Source organism: Typopeltis vanoorti, chromosome 10 (assembly GCF_054136105.1).
Source record: "Typopeltis vanoorti isolate ZY-2024b chromosome 10, IOZ_Tvanoo_1.0, whole genome shotgun sequence".
Taxonomy (NCBI): Eukaryota; Metazoa; Arthropoda; class Arachnida; order Uropygi; family Thelyphonidae; genus Typopeltis; species Typopeltis vanoorti.
In genome coordinates, this window is record NC_143558.1 from 1,385,251 (window position 1) to 1,409,534 (window position 24,284).

The 24,284-nt window shown below is 34.3% G+C and overlaps 1 protein-coding gene across 1 annotated transcript in view; it reads left to right on the forward strand.

Moving 5' to 3' along the window:
- eEF1gamma (elongation factor 1-gamma) overlaps positions 1–24,284 on the forward strand; it is a 223,886-nt gene that overhangs the window by 36,013 nt on the left and 163,589 nt on the right. Inside the window, exon 3 of the mRNA XM_090399438.1 lies at positions 12,448–12,511. Within this exon, the coding sequence (XP_090255564.1) occupies positions 12,448–12,511 (64 nt within the window). The remainder of the gene's footprint in view (positions 1–12,447; positions 12,512–24,284) is intronic.

The window sequence follows — 24,284 nt, forward strand, 5'->3', positions numbered from 1 at the left end:
TCAGCACTCCATGGATTCCTTTTTGGAAAGAGGATCATAACATAGGATCATGGTTTCATCCCTGGCAACAATGGATTCCAGCTCTTCTCTCAGATACACTTGGCAAAGCGCTAAAAACTTAGAGGAACAGGTCACACAATGCTCTTTCTGAATTGAAGAGAGAAGTCGGGACACCCACCTTGGACGTTGGACGTACCTTTGTTATGTGAAGCTTGTCATGAATGATGCGAAAGATGTTGTTATGGTAAGCCCCAACCTTCTTGAGATTTCTTTGAACTTCAGCCATCTGTCGTTGAGCAGTTCATCCTCAACAAGAGAGAGACATTTTTCTCAGTCATCACTTCCACAGGCCAACCATCACGAAGATCATCTTCAATGCCCTCTCTTCCTAGGTGAAACTGCTTAATCCATTCCTTCACAGTGGAATATAAAGAAGTTTCCTCATAAACACCATCCATTCGCAGTTTGATAGCACTTGAAGATAGCCCTTCTGCAGTAAAAAAACTTTATCACAACACGGTACTCAATTTTTAACATTACAACCACTTAGCATGCTACATGTTGGACAAGTTTCTTCAACTCAATGATGCAGGTGGAGAGTTGAAACTGGTACACTAACCTCCCCATACATGGTGCTATGTGTCGTGCACAACATTTTAAAATTTTCACACATTTTGTATGTAAGGCCGAAAACTTTTGGAACCTACCTCGTAGAACAATAGTGTAGGCTCACGGGAGTATGGTATCTTTTTTCACGTATAGTCATAAGATCGCCAGGTGCTCTTCTGATCTGAAATAGGTATGTGTGTGTGTGTGTGTGTGTATGTAACTATTAAAAAAAAAGAAAAAGAAAACTACTAAGAAAGGGAATTACTGATAACAATTTTCTAAAGCTTAAGCATGGACAGTTTGTCATTGAGGTTTGGATGGTGAAGGTCAGCACATTCTTTAAAAACACATTCAAATTTGTGGGAACGACTGTGCAATAATTTAGCATCATTCCAGAGAATCCTATTGTTAGCATTAATAATTACATCTTCAGAAATGTCAGATTTATAACCATTTTTGGATTTAATATGGGATTCGTGTTCAGAAATGGATTTAATGATGAATCAGCCTGTTTGAAGTAAATTAACTTCCATTTACATGATATTGAAGAACCTTCACAAAAGGTTGAACTCTGAATAGCAACAAAAAGCTGATTTGATTAGCTGGTTTAAATATGGTTGAAAGATGAAATTTCCTAAAGATATGAGAAGCATGTTCAAAAGGAACTGATATAAGGGATGAAGATTCTATGAAAGTTGTCACTTCTTGTGGAAGGAGGGAGAAAATGGCTGATATTTTGCAATAATTTTTGGGTTGAAGGCATTGAGAGAGAGAGAGAGAGAGAGGCAGTTTTGTTTAATGGTTGAAATTTCTTGCTGTAGTCATTTGGATGAAGAACACTCGATATAAGGCATTTAATATTACCATATTTCAGAGAGAGTTGATGTGTGATGAATATATTGACTAGAGAAAGACTGTTTGCAGTAGAGTGACATGGATAAAGAACCATCTGTTTCTCCTTTTTAAATAACACTAAGAAAGGATATAGTTCCATTTGATTCTATTATTATTTGTCACTTCCAAGAACTCATTATGCAAGGGCACTCAACTCCACATAACTCTCTGTCTCCACTACTTAATCACCCTCTACATAGAATGTAGATTTTGCCCACTACCAATAGTATTTTTTGCACGTTTTTTCATGGCTAATTTGTCTGTATGCATGATGAAAAACAAGTTTCTGGAAGAAAAGAAAACCCTGGTATGTCTCTATGAGATCGGCTAACTCATCTTCAATTGAGAAAGCTGATCAGATTGGTTTGCAGGTCATTAAGTTTAATCACCTAGAGTACTGTTATTTTTGATGGCTGGAAATGCTAAACATTCTGGGGTTGTGAAAGAATATCCTTATTGTTATTTGGTGTCTACTTTGCTACATTAGATTTGAGGCTTTTTTTTTTTTAACCAGTCCCACACGAGACTGATTAAAATGACATGACCAGAACAGTGTGTGTTCTGGTCATGTCTTTTCGTTAAAAGAAGAAAGGAACTTGTTGATGTTTTCCTTGCAGACTCGAGGATTGTAATCATTGGAGAAAACTTTTTTTTTTTTTTAAATATATATCTGATCCACGTGCAAAAGGCCACAAGACCTATAGCACACTATTGCCATGTGGGCTAGAGGGATAGAAGAAAGGAGGAGTCTGTTCATGTTTTGTTTGAATTGATTTGAATTTATTCAAATATCAAGAGTATAGATTCGTTTGCTGTTGATATGAAGCTGGACAGAAGTCTCATTGTTGAGATGAATTAAATTTTTGGAGTAATTTTAAAAGGATTATAAGAGTTAAAACAGGCAAGTGATTTAAAATTTGAGCAAATGAAGTATAGTAAAGCCCCACCTTAGGATGTCTTGCTTTATGATGATCTGCTCATGACAATTTTTCACTTATCAGTGCCTTATATGTCACAATTGCTCATATGATGGTTTTAGTGACATGATGTTACCGTATCACTGACTCCGTTTGTTTACATCTTTGCTCACTGCATCACTTTGTATATTGATGTGTTTTCCTTGAATTATAAATTGTTTAGCACTTCTTTTATTTTATTGTTGTTAATAATGGTAGATAACAAAGGGTACCATTGCTTACATTGAAAAGAACATTTAGTTGTTTAATAGATATGCACATTAGATATACTATATTTTTTAAATAATGGCTTAACACATGCAAGAGAAAACTAAATATAATTTAGTTATATTTCACTTCTTTCTCTCAGAAATCCGCTCATGACATATCGAGCAAATATAGGAGCAAAATTAAGTGACATTGGTGTATTGATCCCTGAAATAGGTCAGGCTAAACTGACTCACACTACAGTTGTTAAAAACAAAGAACTTTGTGAAGAAAAGTGTTACACCAGTTAATGATGCAGTTATCCTAAATGTTAATCTTATTGATAAAATGGAAAAACTTATTGGTGTGACTAGATGACCAAACTAGTCACTGTTAATAGAAAGAGATATGTTTATATAGGGGATATTATCATAATATCAATCCTGTCAACTGCGGCATCATTAATATTAGAGATTTTTATATAGAGGATATTATCATAATATTAATATTAATCCTACCGGCTGTGCCATTGTTTAAATATAGGAATTTTATTTATTTTATTTAATCTCTTCTTCTAACAGTTATTTTTTTTTTTTTATTTCCGAGTGTACCTATATATTATATTTATTTATTGCACAAGAGTTCACTGCAATTGGTGCAATGACCTCTTTTTTTACTATTTCTTTCAGAATCCAAATAAATCACTGATTCAAGACCAAAATACAAAATAAAAGCATTTAATAAAACACAAACACTTAATATATATATACACTTCAAACAATATTACATAACTAACTTCAAATTTAATTGGATCCAAGGCCTTTTAAAATTAAACTTACACTTAAGACTAGACTAAACACTTTGCTTGCACAATGACAAAATGTTCATAGCTAGTTTCTCTGTCTGTTAAGGCCCTTTTCCGAAGATATATGACTTTATTCTTCATTTTCACAGGATCCTTTCTCATCTCTTATGTAGCACACATCAATTCTTCCTGAACTCAATTCTGTCTATTTTTAGTAGAAATAATAGTTAGATCCGACATCCTTAATACAGATGAAACTTCCTAATCAGAGTTTTCTCGAACATTCCTTTAGAATGTAAATAGCAACTTCTTTTATTCACTAATGCTTATTGACAGTCTTAACTCTCCCACTTTAAAAAATCATAGTTCTACGATTTCCTTTTCAGAATCTACTATAAATCTTCCAATTAGCGTTTCCTTGAATATTCCTTTTAAAACGATCTATAGCAATATTTTCCTTTTATCTACCAATACTTATTCTGCTTTAAAACTTCATAGTTCCACGATTCCTTTTTCAGAATATACTATTAATTTTCCTCCGACTGTCACATAAAAAAACTCAAATTCCTCCAAATCTAAATATCTGCCGGCCTATGTTCTAATTTTCTGTCTGAATGCTCCGTTGTTTACAGCCGTTACTTTGATACCGAAAGTTTTCTGTCAGCAGTCGATCACACATCAACCTTCTCGATGAGCATGCACACTCCATGAAACTGGCAAGCAAGAAGTTAGGTATAATGGCTGGCATGCAGATTACGTTAGCAACAAGAGAATGTCTTCAAAAAACACAAATACTTAATAATTCTAAACTATAATAAAATTCCTTTAAAGTAACACAACTATTCAAATCTGGTAAGTACATCAGTTTTTTTTTTTTTTTTTTTTAACTTCTTTACAATTCATTTTGACAATACAATTTCAATAATGGACACATCTCAAGTGCCGACAATGCATGTTATGAAACTAAAACTAGTAAACATACTAACGTGAACAATACGTAAAAATATTCAGAATTTTAAATTATGATTATTTTTGATGGTGTGGATAGATGACCAAACTCCTTTGTGCCAAGAATAAAGTCCTCAGTCTCTTTGCCAATATTTTCAAACCAAAGACAGGTAAGTTGAGTCAGCTAATGGTGCTGAAATTGGAGCAATCTGCATATCTTTGAAGTTCAAGGTGAAGTAGCTGGTGCAGATGCTATAGCTACAACTGAGTTTTCCTAATGAATTAGCCAAGATTATTGAAGTGGATGGCTATTCTAAAATGTGTGTTTTTAATGTCAATTAAACCAGACTCTTCTGGAGGGGGGGGGAGACATCAATAATATTCATTGTTAAAGAAGAGAAGTGCCTGCCTAGGTTTACAGCAGCCAAATATAGGCTATTCCTTTTATTGGATTCTAATTCTGTGACAATTTTAAATTGAAGTTTGTGTTCATATCTCATTCAGAAAACCTAAGAGCTCTCTCTCTCCAGAATTATGCCGAATAGTCTTCCAGTTTATTGGAAAACAGATTAAAAAGCATTGGTTAACTGCATCCCTTTTTGAAGAGTGGTTTTCAAATTACTTTGTACCTGTAGTTAAAGGTTATGTGCAGAAAAGAAAATCCCCTTCAAAACTTGACTTGTTTTGGATAATGCACCTGGCCCCCTAGATTGCTGGATGATCTTAACCCTAACATTCAAGTAGTTTTCCCTCTCCTAATACTATTTTGTTGCTTCAACCAATAGACCAAGTTGTCATTACTGCATTTAAATCATACTACATAGGAGAAATTCCATTATTTTGAATTATAGGTTAGAAATAACATTCTTGATCAAAGACTGGAGATCCCAGAGATGAAAGTGCTGAGAAAGATTAGGAGAGTGAACAGATGGCACCAATGACAATATCGTATTGAGAATGAGGCTATTAGGAGAGAACTCCCTGTCTAGATTTACATCAGTAAAAGATAGGCTATTTTTTAGCCTATATATTAGGAAATATACTCAATAGAATAAAAAAAGTCAATGGTAATGTGCTATAAAAAACTAATTATTCTAACTAAAAAAAAGCAGGAAAAAGCACAGATAAAAATGTTTTAGCAGAGCTAATTTTAGGTGGTATAGCCACTTAAACAGAACGGGAGAGGAAAGATTAGCTAATAGCTAAACAAGTGTTCTTCGCCAGGATGGCAGGAGGAAGACCAAGGTATAGGTGGATTGATACAGTAAAAAGTACCTTAGAAGACAGAAATATAATATAAGATCTGATAATTCATTTTAAAAAAATTTTATGGAATTTATAACCGTGTTAAAAAAAAACTTTTTTTTATTATCCCGACGTTTCGATCTTCACATCAAGATCATCATCTGGAGCGTACATAAATAACAGGACAAGCTGAGTTACATCATTACCTGTAAGCTAGAGAAACAATGATTTGATTACATGTTATTCTACTGGCGTGACCTGGTGGAAAAAAAATATATATATATAAATAAATAAAATAAAATAAAAAATAAATTTTTACATCGAGCTAAATTCTATTTTTACAATGGCAGGAATAAACATTCTTTTAGATGGTTTTCTTTCAGAAACAATTGGTGTCCTATTTTTAGTATTACAATTCTTATTTTTGATTTACAATACTGGATTTTCTACAGTCCTGTTTATAGTTGTTCTTGGTGAGGAAGGTCGAATATATACCTTCCGTATGTTTGGGATTTTTAAACCATCATTGTTGTTCAGATTGGGGTGGTTGCTGATAATCTCACAGGCTTCCTTGACTTTCCATTCATACCATGTTCTAGTGTGATGTAGACAGCTGGTGGTTTTCCAGTCAATTCTGTGTAAGGTATTCATGATCAGAAAGGCCAGCTTCACCATAATTATTATATTTAAGGTGTCGTTTATGTTCTTTTTGTCTGATCAGAATTGTGCATCCTGTTTCTCTTATGTATCGTATGTTGCAGGTGCAGTAAATATGGTATACTCCAGGGTGAGCCAGTGGAGGGAGTGGGTCTTTGGATGAGGTGAGTAAGCTTTTTAATTTGGCAGGAGGTTTAAAGGTGGCTTTGAGGTTTTACTTTTGTAGTACTCTGTTTATTTTGTCTGATATTCCTTTAATGTAGGGAATGGTTATAGTTTTACTGTAGTCTGGTTTGTCTTTGTTTTTTATTGTGGTTTTGTAAAGAATTTTGTTTATAGTGTTTTGGCTGTATCCGTTTTTTTGTAAGTTATTACTGATAATTTTAAATTCTTATTTCGGTGCCTGTTCATTGGAACAAATCATCTGAGCTCTGTTTTTTAGCGTGTTGATGACATCTAGTTTTTGTGTTGGGTGGTGGTAGGAGTTTATGTGTATATATTGTCCTGTATTTGTCGGTTTTCGGTAAACAGTGAAGGAAAGATTGCCCGAGGGAAGACGTGTGACAAGTGTATCTAGCAATGGAAGTGTATTGTGTTTTTCAATTTCAATTGTGAACTGTATGTGTTTGTGTTGTTTGTTTAGCTGGCTAAGGAATGTGTCTAATGTCTGGCGGCCATGGGACCAGATCGCGAAAACATCGTTAACATATCTAAGCCAGACCTTGGGTTTTAGAGGGGAGGAATCTAGCGCAAGTTGCTCAAAATGTTCCATGTAAAAGTTAGCAATGGGGGGGGGGGTAATTGTGAGCCCATGGCTGTGCCTTCTTTTTGTAAGTAGAAGGCGTTTTGCCATACAAAATAACCCGACCGTAATACATGCACAAAAAGCGCCGTGATATCTGGAGGGAATTTGTTCTGTAGGAGTAGGATTGTGTCATTGATTGGGACATTCGTAAAGAGGGCAGAGACGTCAAAACTGACTAATAAATCATCGTTTTCTAATGTGATGTCTTTGATGATGTTTATGAAGTGTTGTGTGTTTTTGATATAGGAAGGGGAATGACCTACCAACTTCTTGAGTGTTGCCACTAATTTTTTGGCTAGGTGATACGTCGGGCTATCAATTCCTTCAACGATAGGTCTTAGCGGAATTGATAGCCCGACTTATCAATTGAAGCAATAGAACTACAGATCCATCCGGAAAATTTAACAAATTTTCACTGCATTATCCACCAACAAAATCTGTGCAAATTCGATTAAATTCACAAATGTTATGGAAGTTGTAGTAGCCAGTATTAACTTTATTAAATCAATTGCACTTAATCACTGCCAATTTAAGGAGTATTTGGCAGATCTATTTTCGGATTATGAAGATGTGTCTTATTATTGTGAAGTGAGGTGGTTGAGTAAAGGTAAAATGTTAAAACGATTTTATGGTCTGAGACAAGACATTGCAGATTTTATGGACATAAAAGGAAACACAATTAACTAAGTAAAAGATGATGAGTGGGTGTGTGATTTAGCATTCCTTGTAGATGTCACCGGATACCTAAACGAACTGAATCTTAAATTGCAAAAACAAGGACAATTGGTTCATGAACTGCATGGACATATCAAAGCTTTTTGTAATAAACTAAGATTGTTGGAAAGTCAGATAAGAGCTAAAATTTGTTATCATTTTCCTACTCTAGCCCCTCATAAAAATATCCCTTTTAATTGTTATGGAGATGAACTGAAGGCATTAATAGAGCAATTTGATACAAGGCTTGCCAACTTCAAAAACAAAGACTCCACATTCGCTATATTTGCTCGTCCGATGGATGCTGATGTAAATAATGTGCCAGAAAACTTACAGATGGAACTTATTGAGCTTCAGGCAGATTTAGTGCTAAAAATCACAATTTAACAACATTGCTTTGATGGATTTTTATAAATTTTATTTGGTGGAAGAAAAATATACAAATTTATGCACCTTTTCAAGAAAAATCATTTGTCTTTTTGGCAGCGCGCATATATGTGTGAACAGTTTTTTTCGAGGATGAAATACAATAAATCAAAAATTTGGACAAGAACAACGGACGAAAACCTTGAAAATTCTATGCGATTATCCTTAAGTAATATTAAGGTCAATATTGATAGTCTCGTAGTGAAAGTACAAGGCCAATCTTCACATTAAATTGTTATGTCATTCATTATATTATAAAATTTGTAGAGCTTTATACCAAAGCATTATATTATAAATAAATGAAATATGAAGTAACAACTTGTTTTAATTTAATATTAATTTATTTTATTTAATAATTTGGTCCGCCCCTTGACTCGGAGACAGAATAATTTGGCTCCCAAACTAGGAAAGGTTGCCCGTGCCTGGTGTAGATGATGAAGGTAGTTGCAGTTGATGGAGAGTTGTAGAGCAGTCACCCTCTCTCGATGAGGCTTTGGACTCCCTGAAGATGTTATGTAATAATAATAAAAGTTAGTAATGATACTACTTTTTTATGTAGTATTATCATAAGATCCTGTACACCCCCCCCCCCCCCCCTGATAATATCTGTCAGGAATTTGATGATGACATCAGGATAACATTTGCTAAGGCTATAGCATTAGATAGTGAACATGACAGCAGGTCAAATAGAATTAAAGAATTCTGGAAAGGCTTCACAATTTTAGATGGCATTAAGACTATCAGATGTGCTTGGAATGTAGTCCTCAATTTATTGATGATTTTGAAGGATTTCAAAATCCCTTTGAGAAAGAATGCAAACATTATAGACATGGAGAGACAGTTAGAACTAGAAGTGGAGCATGAAGGTGTTACTGATATGTCTTAAATCTCATTCCCAGTCTCTAACTTTGAAGAGAAGAAGGAAGAGGAGTCCCATTCCAAAGAAATAACTTGCAATGAACTTTCAGAGGCTTTCAGGCAGTTAGAAATTGTCAGAAGTTGAAAAAGTGGATCCCAATTTTGAAAGAAGCTCCAAAGTAAATTCTGGTATTTTTTTACCATATTATAGGGGAAAATATTGGCATTAGACTAGAAATCTGGGAAAACGCTAGAAAATGGCTGTCAGTAGAATGTTAATAAGTGTAAAGTTATGCACTTTGGCATGATTAGAGTTCCATCGGCATATTGTATTAGCAGGGGTTGTGCTACAAGAAACTGAAGAGGCAAGAAATCTTGGTGTATTGGTGGATAAGAATTTAAAGTTCAAAGGTCACATAGCAAAAGTTGCAAATACAACTCAGAGGATAATTGCTATATTGAAGCAAACCTTGACATGTAAGGATAAGGAAGTAATTTTGCCTCTTTACAATCCTTTGATAATATCACACTTGGATTACTGTGCACAGATTTGGTCTCCTGTGTTCCAAGGGGATAAAGAAGCTGTGGAAAGGGTGCAAAGAAGAGTTACAAAGATTATATCCAGATTATGGGATTTAAATTATGAAGACAGATTGAGAGTATGTGGATTACAGACTCTGGTTAACATGAGAAAGAGAGGTGATATGATAGAGGGCTATAAACTTTTGAATGGGTGTTATAGCATTTCAAATGATGAAATTTTTCGTTATATGGAAGTCGGGGAGAGAATACGGGGGGCATCCATGGAAGTTACGGTTGTTCACAGTAAGAAAGAGTTAAGAGCTAGGTTTTTCTCCCAAAGAGCAGTGAGTGGGTTTGAATAATTTGCCCTTATGGGTAGTGAGTGCATCTAGTGTAAATGAATTTAAGCGAAGGTATGATAGCAGGGTGGGGTAATTTACAGCCTCCCTCAATGAGTCCTTGACTCCCTGGAGGTCTCAGATAATAATAATAATATACAGAGAAAAGAAAAGATTTCCTTGACATCAAGACTCTCTTGGTATAAACACATTACAACCATTGCCTTGCGTCTTTCAAAAAATTAGGATTCCTCTCTTGTTCAAGGTATTACTTTACCCTCAAACAGTGAGCTCCCTAAAAATACTCTACACAATACACAACCACTTTTACATAGGCATCTAGTATCTTGAAATTCATAATTTCATTTTTGAAATTATGAATTCTACATAATCCTACATAAGAAGCAGAACAATATATAAATTGTTCTGCTTCTTTAAGCGGTATTTCTTCTATTGTAATTTGTTTTTTTGCTTTGCATTTATTTTCATCAACATTGTTTTGTTTTTTTTTATTTATCCTAAGACCAACTTTTTTGACTGTTCCTACAAGTGTTGTTGTTTTTTGTTCTATATGTTGGTGCTTCTGTGAAAGTAAGCAGATATCATCTGCAAAATCTAGATCATGGAGTTGGTTTTTGAAGTAACCATTGTAATTCTGTATTCCCATGAGATACTTTTCTCATCACCCAGTCTATGACAATTAAAAACATAGTAGCAGAGAGTATACAACCTTGCCTTACTGTCTTTGTTTTAAATGGTTCTCAGAGGGTATTTCCATGTATTACTTTAATTTCAAAATCTTCATGCATTTTTTAAATTATTCTTATTATTTTTTCTAGGAGTCCATCATTTCTAAGTAATTTCCATGGGGAAGATCTGTTTATACTGTCAAAAGCTTGTTCAAAATCGATAAAATTTAAATATAAGTTTGCCTGCCATTTCAATGATTGTTCTATGATAATTCATAAAGTAGCAATGTGGTTGGTGTATGATCTATTGGCTCTAAATCCTGCCTATTCTGGTCTTAGTTGCTTTTCTATTTCTATTTTGATTCTTCCTGGTATTATCCTTGCTGGTATTTTACTTATAACACTCAGCAATGTTATACCTCTCCAATTTTTGCATTCAGATAGGTTCCCTTTTTTGGGTAATTTAACCCGTAATCCAGTATTCCATTCCTTAGGCCACTTTTCTTTCTGCCATTTTGATTTAGTACAGGATATAATATCTCTGCTATAAGTTTTCGATTTGCTTTTAGTACCTGGTATGTTGTCTGCTCCCAGTGCTTTACCTATTTGGATCTGAGTTATTGCTTTTGTAATTTCTATTTTTGTTATTTTGTTCAAATTTATATCTTATGATGCATTTTGATCATTTAATTCTAGGCTCTGGTCACCATCAGTCATTTCCTGAAATTTCTCTGAGAAGACGCCCCTCTATTTATCTGTTCTTTTTCATTTAATAATAGTTTTCCTTCTTTATTGTATATAGAAACTATCCATTTGTTTCTTTTTCCACTTAATTTCCTTATAATATCATACAACTTTCTAGTATCATTTATATATGCAGCATCCTCTGCCTCTTGTGCTAGATTATCTATGTATTTTCTTTTATCATTTCTTGCACTTCTTTTTGTTAATTGCTCTATATCTTTCTGCTTGTTCTTGTTCAACATTTTCACCAATCTGTAACAGTTTCTCTTTTGTTCTATCTCTCTCCTCTATTTTTAATTTGGTGTTTTCTGATGTTCCATTCCTTGTCTGTATTAGTTCGAAATCCCAATCTTTTTTATCATATTTATCCTGTAGAGTTGTTATAAATTTATTTCTAATCTCTTTTTTTTTTTTTTTTTTTTAGTTTTTCAATTTTAAATCTCTTCCTGTTGTGCACTGTTTGTTTATTTTTAAATATTTTTACTTTCATGGTAGCTGTTATTAGAAAGTGATCTGAATATGCCTCGGCTCCTCTTTTACTCTGACATCCAGGAGTGATTTCCTCAAGTTCCTTGATATAAGTACATGGTCTATTTGGTTCTTTGTCTTTCTATGTGGTGCTATCCATGTCCACTTGTGTATTTTTTTATATTGGAAGAGATGCCCTCGTATTACAAGCTGATTGAACATACAAAAGTCTATAAGTAACTTTTCATTTATTTTTCCTTCTGCATACTTTCCCATAACAGTTTCTTTATTAGTCCCTTCCCATTTATCCGGGCTTGGGACCGACATGTCAAGTTTTCACTAAGCATGGCTGGGTTTATCTCCAGGATATTCACCTTTTATTTCTATTGCATATTTTTCTCTTAATGTTATTACTTTTTTTTTTTAACACATAAAATGTATCAAGGAACTAGATAATGATTTGAATATTCAGAAGATGATTTTGCTGTATGTTTGAATTGTTTTAAGAAAATTGAAAATGCTTGTTGTAAAGTTTTTTTTTTTTTTTTTTTCCCCTCATAAGGTCCCTGCTTTGGAAACAAAAGATGGCCATACTATTTTTGAAAGCAATGCAATAGCTTATTATGGTAAGTCACATGTTCCATTGATATCTTTTATACATTTAGGTTTTCTTTTAAAGATGTGAATTTTATACTGGAATTGAGGAAGAGTGGCATCTGTTTTTTAAAGAGCTTGCGCACATAATTGCAACATGATTTATATCAGTCATAATTGCATTGCATGATTTGTAGATCTGATTGGTGTAACTTTAAGTATTTGGTATTTAGCAAGAATTCAGGATTCTTATTTTTCCCATCCAGGAGAAAGAAGTGATAGATGAAACTTCATGAATAGTTTCATCTGTTTCACAAGGGGGTCCCCATTACTTCCATCTTGATAAAAAAAAAAAAAAAAGAAAAAAAGAAAGTAAAATGGTATTCATAATACATAAGTTTTGTGGTGACTTTATTTTGTGTATTATCTTTATTAAATGCTAAAACAATAACCATATTCATCTTTAGGAAATGCTGTTACATATCTCAGACACAAGTGATCAATGCAGTACAAAAAAAACATCATCTTAAATTATTCTAGCTGGAGTTAGAAATTACTCCAATTATATCCTTAAAAAAATAATCTAATCAAATTCTATTTATTATATACAATATCATTATCTGTGCAATTCATTAAAATTATGAATCAAAAATAATTACATTTCCTCTGAAATTAATGTGTAAAAACAATGTATCGAGTTGCAGGTGGTAGATGCTGAAGAAATTGCTCAACTAATGAGTGCCCATTTTTCTAAAAGCTATCATTATTTTGTATACATTGAGCCCATTGCTCCTCTACATTGTAGCAAGTTGATGGGATCTCAGCGTAAATGCTAAAATAGTGTTTAGCTGAGCTGGCTTTGACCAGGCTGTATAATTTGGATCTCAGTACAGTAAATATCCCACAGTAATGGAAAGGTATGATAATCCCATTGCACAAGGGTATTGCAAAGACTGATGTGTCTATCGACCTATCAGCATCTCTGGAGTGGCGATGACGATTTTGAAAAGGATTGTAAGAGATTACATATACAGAATTGAGTTTACAGTGAATCTGTGCTTTGCAATGAACAAGTTTACAAAGGGAAGGTCATGTTTGAGTAACTAGCTCACATTTTATAATGTTATGGGTTAGAAGATGGATATACCATGTAACTTTTGGACTTTGCTAAAGCTTTTGACAAGATAAAGCATGGAAAGTTGTTGGAAAAGTTGGAGGATATGGGATTAGGTTATCTGCAAGATTGAAGGTGACCAGTGATGTATCCCTGATCAGTTCTTGGTCCATTGTTATTCAGCGTTTACATTAATAACATTGGGAAGGATTTGATAGGAGATATACAGTTATTTATTGGTGAAGCAAAGATAGGCAGGGAAATTAGGAATGTGAATACTGTGCAATACTTGCAGAATGATGAATAAGCTGGAATTGTGGGCATGCAAAAATGACTCAGTTCAATGTTAGTAAATGTAAAGTCATGGACTTTTGTGTGATCAGATATCCAGTGTTGTATTATATTGGTGGGATTATGCTAGAAGAAACTGATCAGGTTAAGGGATCTTGGAGTTTAATACACAAGAAGTTGAAGCTCAAGGGCCATATAGCAAAGATTGCAAATACAACTCAGGATAATTTCAATGCTGAAACGAACATTGACATGTTAGGATAGGATAAGGAAATCATATCAGACTTTGATATGATCTCATTTTGACTGAATGTGCAGATTGGTCTCTTGAGACAGATACATTGGAGAGGATACAAAGGAGAGTATTAAAGATATTATATTGGGACTGTGGAATGTGGATTTATGAGGAGAGAGAGAATTTGTGTACTGCAGATACTAGCAAATAGGAGAAAGAGGGATGATATGATAGACTTTCAAACTTCTAGAAAGGGTCATACAGGATACCAGTAGATGGAGTTTTTCATTTTATTGTGGGTGGGAAGAGGATGTGTATGGAATTTGAGAATGAATGTAGTCAAGAAAGATGATAGTTAGATTTTTCTTTTATAGAGTGGTGCAAGACTAGAATGGCTTGCCTTTGGTGGTTACAGATTCAGATAGTGTGAATGAATTCAAGAGAAGATATGATTAAGTATTTTGAGTGATATGTGGCTTCCCTCAGTGAGTCCCTTATTCCCTGGCAGTGTCTTGTTCTAATAATATAATAATTTCAATAATGAACTCATAATATGGAGAAAAAAAACATAAGCCAAGAATATTATCATATTGATTGATTATAGATTTTCAAACAATTATTTATTAGTACTCAGTGGATGAATTAAGCAGAGTAGGGGTAAGATGCTAATCTCTATTGAAATCTCAGTCAGTTCAAATCATCCATTTCTCCTTCAACAAGAGAGATTATTTAAATAAAATTGCTTCACCTTCCAGCAGTAGTGAGAATATTCTTCGACAGAAGCACTTGCTACTTCTATGCAATATGATGAATAAGAGTTCTTATACAGCCAAAACATTGTTTGGCCAGTTACATGCCCAGTGGTCTGGTTCTTCTCATCACCACTGATCACATCTTGATCTTTAATTCTTACTTGGGATTATTTCATTGCCAAACTCATTTTACAAGCCTTGTGTTGTGTAAGTATGGTTCAAAAAACATATCCAAGCATTCCTTTTTCCACTTGGCTGCACTAATTCTCCTGATGATAGTTATAAACAGTTTATAATTCACAGTCAAACACCAAAACAGAGAGAGAGAGAGATGCAACAAGCAATGATGTAAATAAACAGTTAAAAAAAAAAGTGCATTGCTTTATTCACGGGAGCATTATGCTACTAAAATGTATGAATGGAATGGATGCAGCATTGGGTACTTGGGCATTGGTAATGATTGAAAAGCATCTTATGATTAAATCTTTATAAAGCAAAGAATCATAAGGCAGGTTTCCTGAGCTTATTTTCACATCTCATAACAAGAATTAGCTTAGTGTAATTAAATAATTGAACACTGCATAATTAAAAGGCTCTTTAATACTGTTACTTAAAAATTATGTTATCTTACAAAGAACAGTCAAAAGAGTGGCTCCACAGCAAGTGCTGCCTACTTTCTTGTTTCATGAATTTTATTATTTCTGTTCATAATGTTTCATTTTTTAAAACATCACCTATAACAATATTTATATAAAGTAGACCTTGGGCGAGTATAATATTTTTTGTGGTTAGTAAGTTTATGCTGAATTTCAGGAGCACTGGATATGATAAATATGGCAGATAATGAAGAGTTTGCATCCATTGATGATAATCTTCAATACTATAATGAAGATTGTAAGGAAGCAATTGTGGAGAACATTGCAGAAAAAAATTAGAAGAACAAGAAAGTGATGAGAATCATGCTCCCATGCTTGAGTGACTACCCAGAATGCTAGAAATTTTATTTCTGGATTACGACTCTGTTATGGAGGAAGACAATAAAGGAAATGCTGTATCTGCATAAGATGTCTGCCCTGATTTTGTTTAATTGCAGTAAAAAAAAAAAAAAACTGTCAAGGTATACTGGATAAATTCCTGTGATGTCATTAATTGCTGAGAACTGCATGCATGTTTAATACATATATAAAATAATTATTTTTATACCAAATATTTTACTTAAAGCTAGTTTTTAATTTTCACTATTTTGTTCTGCAATAAATGAAAATCTTGTATATTCATTTATGTACACACACACACGCATGCATCTTTCAAACCCTTTACATGTAATTTGGTCATATTCCACTTATTTGGGTCATATTGTGCTATTCCTGTTGTCACCCAATTAACCATACTTGTAGATTATTTTACCATACTTATTTTTCTTCAAGATTTCTTTTGTATTTATTGCTCTCTCTAATTTTAGTACACCCTTAACCTATGCCTTTTTTCTATTTCAGAATGTAAATCTTGAAGTATTTGAAATTGGTTTATTTATTTGCTGGTAATACTAAAGATCCACACATTTTCCGTTTTCATAAGTGTCATTTCTAAATAATACAGTTGATTCCCACTATAGAATACTTGGATGTACCAGGAATACAGTATTAATAGTTTGTTATAGTGGATGCTTTACTATAAACAATTTCTGTAGATCAGCATTGTGTCTATTTGGCTTTGGTCAGGGCTATTTTGGTAATTGCTGCCATCCTAACATCCATATACAGTTGACCCTCACTTGGCAAACACTGTTATAACAAGTTCAAAGTTCATTCACTATATTAATTCACAAAGCTAGAAATTATGATAGCATCTGAATGTGTTCCTAGAGGTTGAAGAATTAATAGGGGGGGAGATTGAAATGGATGTGCAGTCTTATTCAGCAAGAGATCATAATAATATTTTTATTATTATGGATTAGAGAGATGTAAAAGGAATATTGCAAGAATAAGAGCAATGGAAAATTAAACAAGGATTTTTAATAAGTTATTATTTGAAACAATACTAGTTTCACTCGCACAAATTTGATGGTTTCTTCAGTTTGTAATAAGCACAAATTGTCCAAATGAAAATCCTAAACAAGAATGTGAAGTTGCGTGCTATGCATTAGTTCTTTTTCGGTAAAGACTGGAGATGATTGTTGGCAAAATTAAAATTTCAGGTATTGAAAGATTTCCAGATGATCATTAATAGAAGTCCTTGATTTCTGTTCAATGATCTGTGTGAATGGATAACTGCAACGGATTCTCTTAGAAGCCTGGAGTAAAAGTATTTACAAGAAAACTTAAGAGATGCTTGAACATAGCAAGCTAGTGGTATGCAACTTCACATTTGTGTTTAGGATGAATTTATTTTCTTTTGTAAAGATTTTCCATGATTTTGATTTTGATAATTTTGATGTTATCCATTTGTTTTTTGTGCTTATTATAAACTGAAGAAGTGACTCACAGTTTTCTGTGAGTGAAACTAGTTAGTTATTACTTTCAAATTAACAATTAATAAAAAATCCTTGCTTAAGCTCTAATATTTTTTAGTCATAAATGTGAAAGTGAGAGGAATTACAAAATCCAAGGATGGAAAACTTAAGAGTATTGTATAGAAAGCTAAATCAGAGTATGAAAAGAAATTGGCAGTGCAGTCATTTGAAGGCAACCCAAAACAATGTTATCATTGTGCTAAATTCTTTCGCATTCCTTTTTTTTTTTTTTTTTTTTACCTGCAATAAACAATATTCTTGTGTTAGAAGCTGATGAGATTGAATGACTTCTCATTTTGCTAAGATCTATCACCCTAGGTACATGTCATATGGTGCACAGTGCTACCACTACATTGAATAAAGAAATGGTGGCTTCTTCAGAGTTTGTAATAAGCACAAATTGTGCATGAGAATGAGGATCAAGAGCGGTTGCATAACAGCTCTTGATCCTCAAGGGGGGGGTGCCGTAGGTGTCAGGGGGTGGAGCCCCCATTAATGATTATAATATAATAATAACTAACAAAGGCCTGAATTTAGGTGCATTTTGAGGAAATTCTATGACAAACATTCATTTTCTGTGGTCCCTAAGTTTGCTATAGTGAGAGAGTCAACTGTACCATGAAAGACAATATTAATACTTCTTTACTTTCAGTTTGGAATTTAGCTGCCAGTTGATAAATGGAGAAAGACGTCATTAAGAGTGCTAAAAGTTATTTATTTTTATTAAAAAATAGTGATAATGCATTGCAAATTGTGTTTAGTTTAGTTTAAATTTATGTATTTAGCAAATTTTTAGAGTGTTGCATTAAAATGCAGTAATGTGTTATTTGCATCATCAGCAAAATAGTTCATTTTTTCTGCTCTTAAGGGGGGGGGGAATCTGTTAATGTTGGTTATCCTAGTGAATAAGAGATGTTTTAGCTGTAACTTTTGGATCCTGAGCAGTCAATTTCCATCATTAGCCAATTAGAGATAACTGGCACAAGACATTCATTTGAAGAGACAACAGACAAGTATCACTATTTCTCTGCCCTTAACCCTAACAATATATTGTTGTGTAGGTTCCTTTCCTGTGTCAGAGATGGACTAACTCAGAGCCTGGTTAAAGAAAAGGAAAGAAAAGTTCCTAGAATTGGCACGTTCTTCAAGAAGCCAAGTGCTATGGAACCAAATACCATATTCATTGTTTATGGAAGTTTTTTTCACTTGACTATACTACTACATGACCCACGACAGTTTGCGCCTGAAGTACTTTCAGGAGTTGCCCCACTCCTGAAAGTACTTCAGGCACAAACGTTTTTTGCTTACACTTGGATAAAGGATAAAATCCACTATATAATTAGTACCACACTCATTGGGATAACTTCAGATAACTTATATTTTTTAATATTTATCATTTTGCGAGTATTATTATTATTATTTTATTATTTTTTTTTTATTATGGGCAACTCCAAGGAGTCCTTAGACTCATCGAGGGACGCTCTAAACATCATGTCAACAACTATTCAGCTTCCACACAGTATCTATCATACCTTGCCTTGAACCCACTCAGCATCATGGCACCCACAACAGACTCTGACAACTTATTCCACTCATTCACTACTCTCCATGCAAAAAACCTAGTTCTGACACCTTTGCTAACCACACTCTTGCCCAGTTTCCATGGATGGCCCTTAGTCCTCCCGCCACTAGACCTGTTCTGAAAAATATTCTCTGAATTAATCTTATAGAAGCCCTTCAGTAATTTGAATGTCTCAATCATATCACTCCCTCTTGTCTATCAACCAATCTCTGCAACCCACAAATCTTCAGCCTGTTCTCATAAGGTTCATTCCATAGACCTGCTATCATCTTGGTCAGTAGGAGAGTTGCAAAGATATCAGGATTATGGACTGTAGATTATGAAGCCAAATTTGAGAGTATGTGAATTGTAGACAATTGTGAACACAAGAAAGTGGTCTATCAACTTCTGAAGGGATGTTAAGGTTATTGACTGAAATTTTTTTTTGTTATATGAAAATGGGAAGAGAGTGTTTGTTAATTACTAATTAATGTGTGTTTAATTATTTATGAAAGGCTGCAAGACAAGGAAATATGAATTTATAAAATTACTTGAGGGATAATTGGCTTAAGCAGCATTGGAATGGATTTATAGTACAAGGACATTGCATCTGAGAAATGTATCTGTGAATGAGTTGACCATTATGCCTCTAGTTGGTGAAAGAGATTGGCCATTTGACTTATAAGCTGAGAAGACAGCTTTGGCATGAGGAACTACATGGTAAAGGAATTAAAATTAACAGTGCATGGGAATTGGTTAAAGCTTCACTGACGGAAGCTGTATTTGACTGCATTCCCATAGTTAAAAGAATTATTTGCATGGAAGTTAAATACAGATAACCCTCATATAACGCGTACTTATACAATGCAGTTTCGATATAACGCAGTCTACAAATTGTAGTAACCTTGTTCAACACGGTACTTATACAATGCGGTTTCAATAAAAACACGGTCTACAAATTGTAGTAACCCTTTATTTTAAATTGTACATGTTTTGGTCATAAAGTATTACAAAATAAAGATTTATTGTTAAAAAGGTTTCAAAATACGAGTATTTTGAAACCTTTTTTGCATTTACCTCTTTTTTTTTTTTACTATGCAAACCTTGAGAAAGCTGGTCAGTTACTAGCAAAACCGGTAGGCAATTTGTAAGAGCTTAAGTACGTTGTAAATATATGGTCTATGTAACAATAAATCTTTATTTTGTAACCCTTTATTTTTTCATATGTTTTTTATCATGCAACTTAAAAATCAAATTTTATCTTCGTTGAATTTGTTTCTGCCCATATCACGCATGTACGTCAATTGTTTACTGTATAAAGTGTTTATTGTTGAAAGTTGTCTTCATTTTCTGCCAGGAAAGAGCATTAAAAATCATAAAAGTGTTCCCAAGCTCAGCACTTTATTTTCTGGTGGGTTACATACATAATGCAATGTTTTTTTATGTAAAAATTTTATTTTTATAGTAATGGCCACTTAGAGGCTTTTGTGATATGGTTGAAAATGAAATTAGTGAATTAATTGATGGGGAAATAGATTTAAATTAGGAGGAACTGGTGCAATTAATAGATGACGTCGAACCAAAAAGCGGGGAAAAGTTCTGCCGAAGATTCTGATTATCCATTAAAGAATTCGGTTCAAAGAAATTAGCAGGATTGGACTTGGCAAGAAAGTTAGGAAGTTATTTTACAGGTGATGATTACTCATTGGAGTGCTCCGGAAAATTCACGAGACAATTGGATATTTGTTTAGTTCAGTATTATGAACTTAATAAAAAATTGCAGGAAAGTGCTAAGCAAGGTCTTATTACTGACTTGATAACTAAACCAGCTGAACTATGCAATGAGAATTATGCAAATGATGTTCAAGTGGTGACGTCGTCTGTACACTCGTAAATAATGAACATCTACAAAATGTTTGTTTTGAAGAGAGTGACGATGATTAAATTATGCACTTTATTTTATTTTGCCTAAAACATTTATGCATGATGTGCAATGAAGCTTACATACAATTTGTATTTTAATAAGTTTATACTATGTGTATCCTTTTTTTCATGCTTACACAGTGACAGAATATATTTTGAAAAATTATGGAGAGAACTACCATGTTATAGAGTAAAACTTTAGTTTAATATAAACCAAATTCAACACTCAACATTTTGACCTTCATATCAAGGTCATCCTCTGGAGCAGGAGTGTCAGACTCAAATTGGACTACGGGCCATTTGCTATAAAACTATCTCAAGTGGGCCGCAAAAACTTTTAGACTAACAAACCCTGCACTAATTAGAATTGAAGGGAAGTGAAAAAATGAGTATAAATAAATTGGAAAATTAATAACAAAAATTTTATTTATTCTAAGCATTACAAGACATAAAATAATATTATAATGATTATGACAACTTCTTCTTCTGCAGCTTCTCCCACTTAAGTGGGGTCACTGTTTATAATGAGCCTCCTCCACACCTTCCTGTCTTGAGCTGTCACCACATCCAAGTTCTTCATCCTCAAGTCCTCTTCTACCAGCTCCCTCCATCTCTTCTTTGGCTGCCCACACTTCCGCCTTCCTTGCACATCCATCTGCATGACCCTTCTTCCCACATATTCATCCTCCCTCCTCATCACATGACCAAACCATCTCAACCTTGCCTCCTGTATTTTTGCTCCTAAGTTCGTAACTTTCACTGTTCCCCTGACATAGTCATTTCTCAGACGATCCTTTCTGGTCACACAGCACATCCACCTAGGCATTCTCATCTCTGCTACTTCCATCCTGCTGATGTTATTTTTCCTCAGGGCCACAGTTTCTATAGCATATGTCATAGCTGGCCTCACTACTGTCCTATAGATTTTGCCTTTCAGATTGATCGGCACCCTCTTATCGCATAACACTCCAGCCATCTCCCTCCAGTTTCTCCAACCTGCTTGTATCCTGCATCCCACTTCCTTCTCAGCTCCTCCATCTTCTTCCACTGTTGAACCTAAGTATCTAAAGTCTCTCACCTTCCAGATGACATTTCCTTCCAGCTCCAGATCTGTCTCCTGTCCTCCGCCCACTGTGCAACACATATACTCTGTCTTACTGCTGCTCAGTCTCATGCCTCTCTCTTCCAGTACTTTTCTCTATCTTTCCAGTTTAGTTCCTGCTTCTTCTCTTGAATCTGCACACAGCAAGATGTCATCTGCATACAACATTGTCCAAGGAGCATCTTCTCTCACCTCCTCTGTTACCACCTCCATCACAATATTAAACAGAAATGGACTTAATGCTGACCCTTGATGCAAGCCAACTGTTACTTCAAAACTTTCTGTCTATCCCAGACAGGTCCGAACACTTGTCTTCACATTTCTGTACATTTCCCACAACAACCTGACATATTTCTTTGGCACCTTCTTCTCCCTCAGACACCTCCAGATTTCTTGCCTTGGCACTCTGTCGTATGCTTTCTCCAGATCAATAAATGCCAGATGTAGCTCCCTTTGTTTCTCTCGATACTTTTCCATCATGTGCCGTAACCCAAAGATAGTATTATAAATAATATTAAAATAATAAAAATATTATTATGACAATATTAAAAAAATTGATTATGACAACTCAAAAAAAAAAAAAAAGTAAAGAATATTTTTATTAGCAAAGGAGCCTGTGTAGCTCAATAGAAGTGGCATTTGCACTCTACAGCGCTTGACCGCACGAAGAAAGGATTTGGTGGTTCAAATCTAGTCGCTGACTAGAGGAAATTTTTCTAAGCCTTTCCCGAGTTAGTCAATCTTGCACGAGCTAGCAGGTTTTTTTCTCCTGGAAACTCGGGTTTTTCGTCACGTAAACTCAAGAAAATCTACCGTAAAACCCACACTATTTTCAGACATTAAAAATATTGTGTTTGGGTTAGAGACCACGAGATGGCGGCACTAGCTTGCCGCCGCCTTTACTGCATACCGATGAATCAGTGATAGCCCTGGGCCAGCTCTGATTGGCTACCAGTGGAGATTGAACTGCCCACTCAATCTCCAAAAGTTAGATAGGGTAAACGACCCCGCCTACTCCCTATACGGGAACAACATAGGCGTTAGCTGATTTTTTGTTATATTTACAATAGATAGCATTTAATCCAAATTAAAACGAAATTAAATTTTATTTAAATAAATCAAGGAGCCTGTGTAGCTCAGTGGATGTGGCGTTTGCACACCGTCGCGCTTGGCCGCACGAAGGAAGACTTTGTTTCGAGTCTAGTCGGCGACTAGAAGAAATTTTTCTAAGCCTTTTTTCGACCAGTTCCCTAGTTAATCGATCTCTGGCACGGGCAAGCAGGTTTTTCCTCCCTGAAACTCGGGTTTTTCGTCCTGTAAACTCAAGAAAATCGACCGTAGAACCCACATTATTTCAGACATTAAATATATTGTGTTAGGGTTAGGGACCACGAGATGGCGGCACATTTGAGCCGTCTCTCTTCACTGCATACCGCTTAATTAGTGATAGCCTTGGGCCATCTGTCTCTGATTGGGTACCAGTGGAGATTGAACTGCCCACTCAGTCTCCAAAAGTTAGATAGGGCTAAATGGCCTCGCCTACTCCCGCATACCGGAATAAAAAGGCGTTAGCGGATTTTTTTTTTTTTTTTTTAAATAAATCAAGTATTTATATATTTATACATTCTAAAAAAAAGTATAAACTCTTCATTAATAACCATCACAAAAATTTACAAAGCGTCCTGCTAGTTTGAAATTTTTTGTGTTTGCGTTGAAATAAAATACAGTAAAACCCTGAAGTTATGCGGTAGGTAGGACCAACAAAAAACACGCAAGTCGAATTCGCTTAACTCTGGGTATAATTTTGCATGTAATTTATATATACAAACATACAATTAGGACCAAAGGTTTACATAAACACCATATTTTTTAAGAAATATAATCATAATTGTAGTTTTTTGTACATAAAAAAAAGAAAGTTCTTTCGATGTGGATGGTTTTATAAAATCTAATAGATTCGTCTGATGACATAATGGCTTTTTCTTGTCACGCAAAATTTCTTCATAGCAAGCCAATGATTTTTTTATTCCTTGTCTTGTGACTACAATTCGCTCCTCGTTAGAATCTATGTCCTCCAAAATCTGTAAACCTTTCTTTTATGATTGTTCTTACTGTTGATTCCTTTAGATCGAACTTCTTTGCTAGCTCACAAATTTTCATTCCGCCTTCAAAATCCTTAATAATGTTGAGTTTTGTTTCCAAAGACATTATTTTTTATGTGATAAAATTTTTATCAATAACATAACATTAAACAATCGCAAGGTTTGTAGACTATAAAAATCGTGTATGAATTGAGACCGCGCGAAACACGTCAG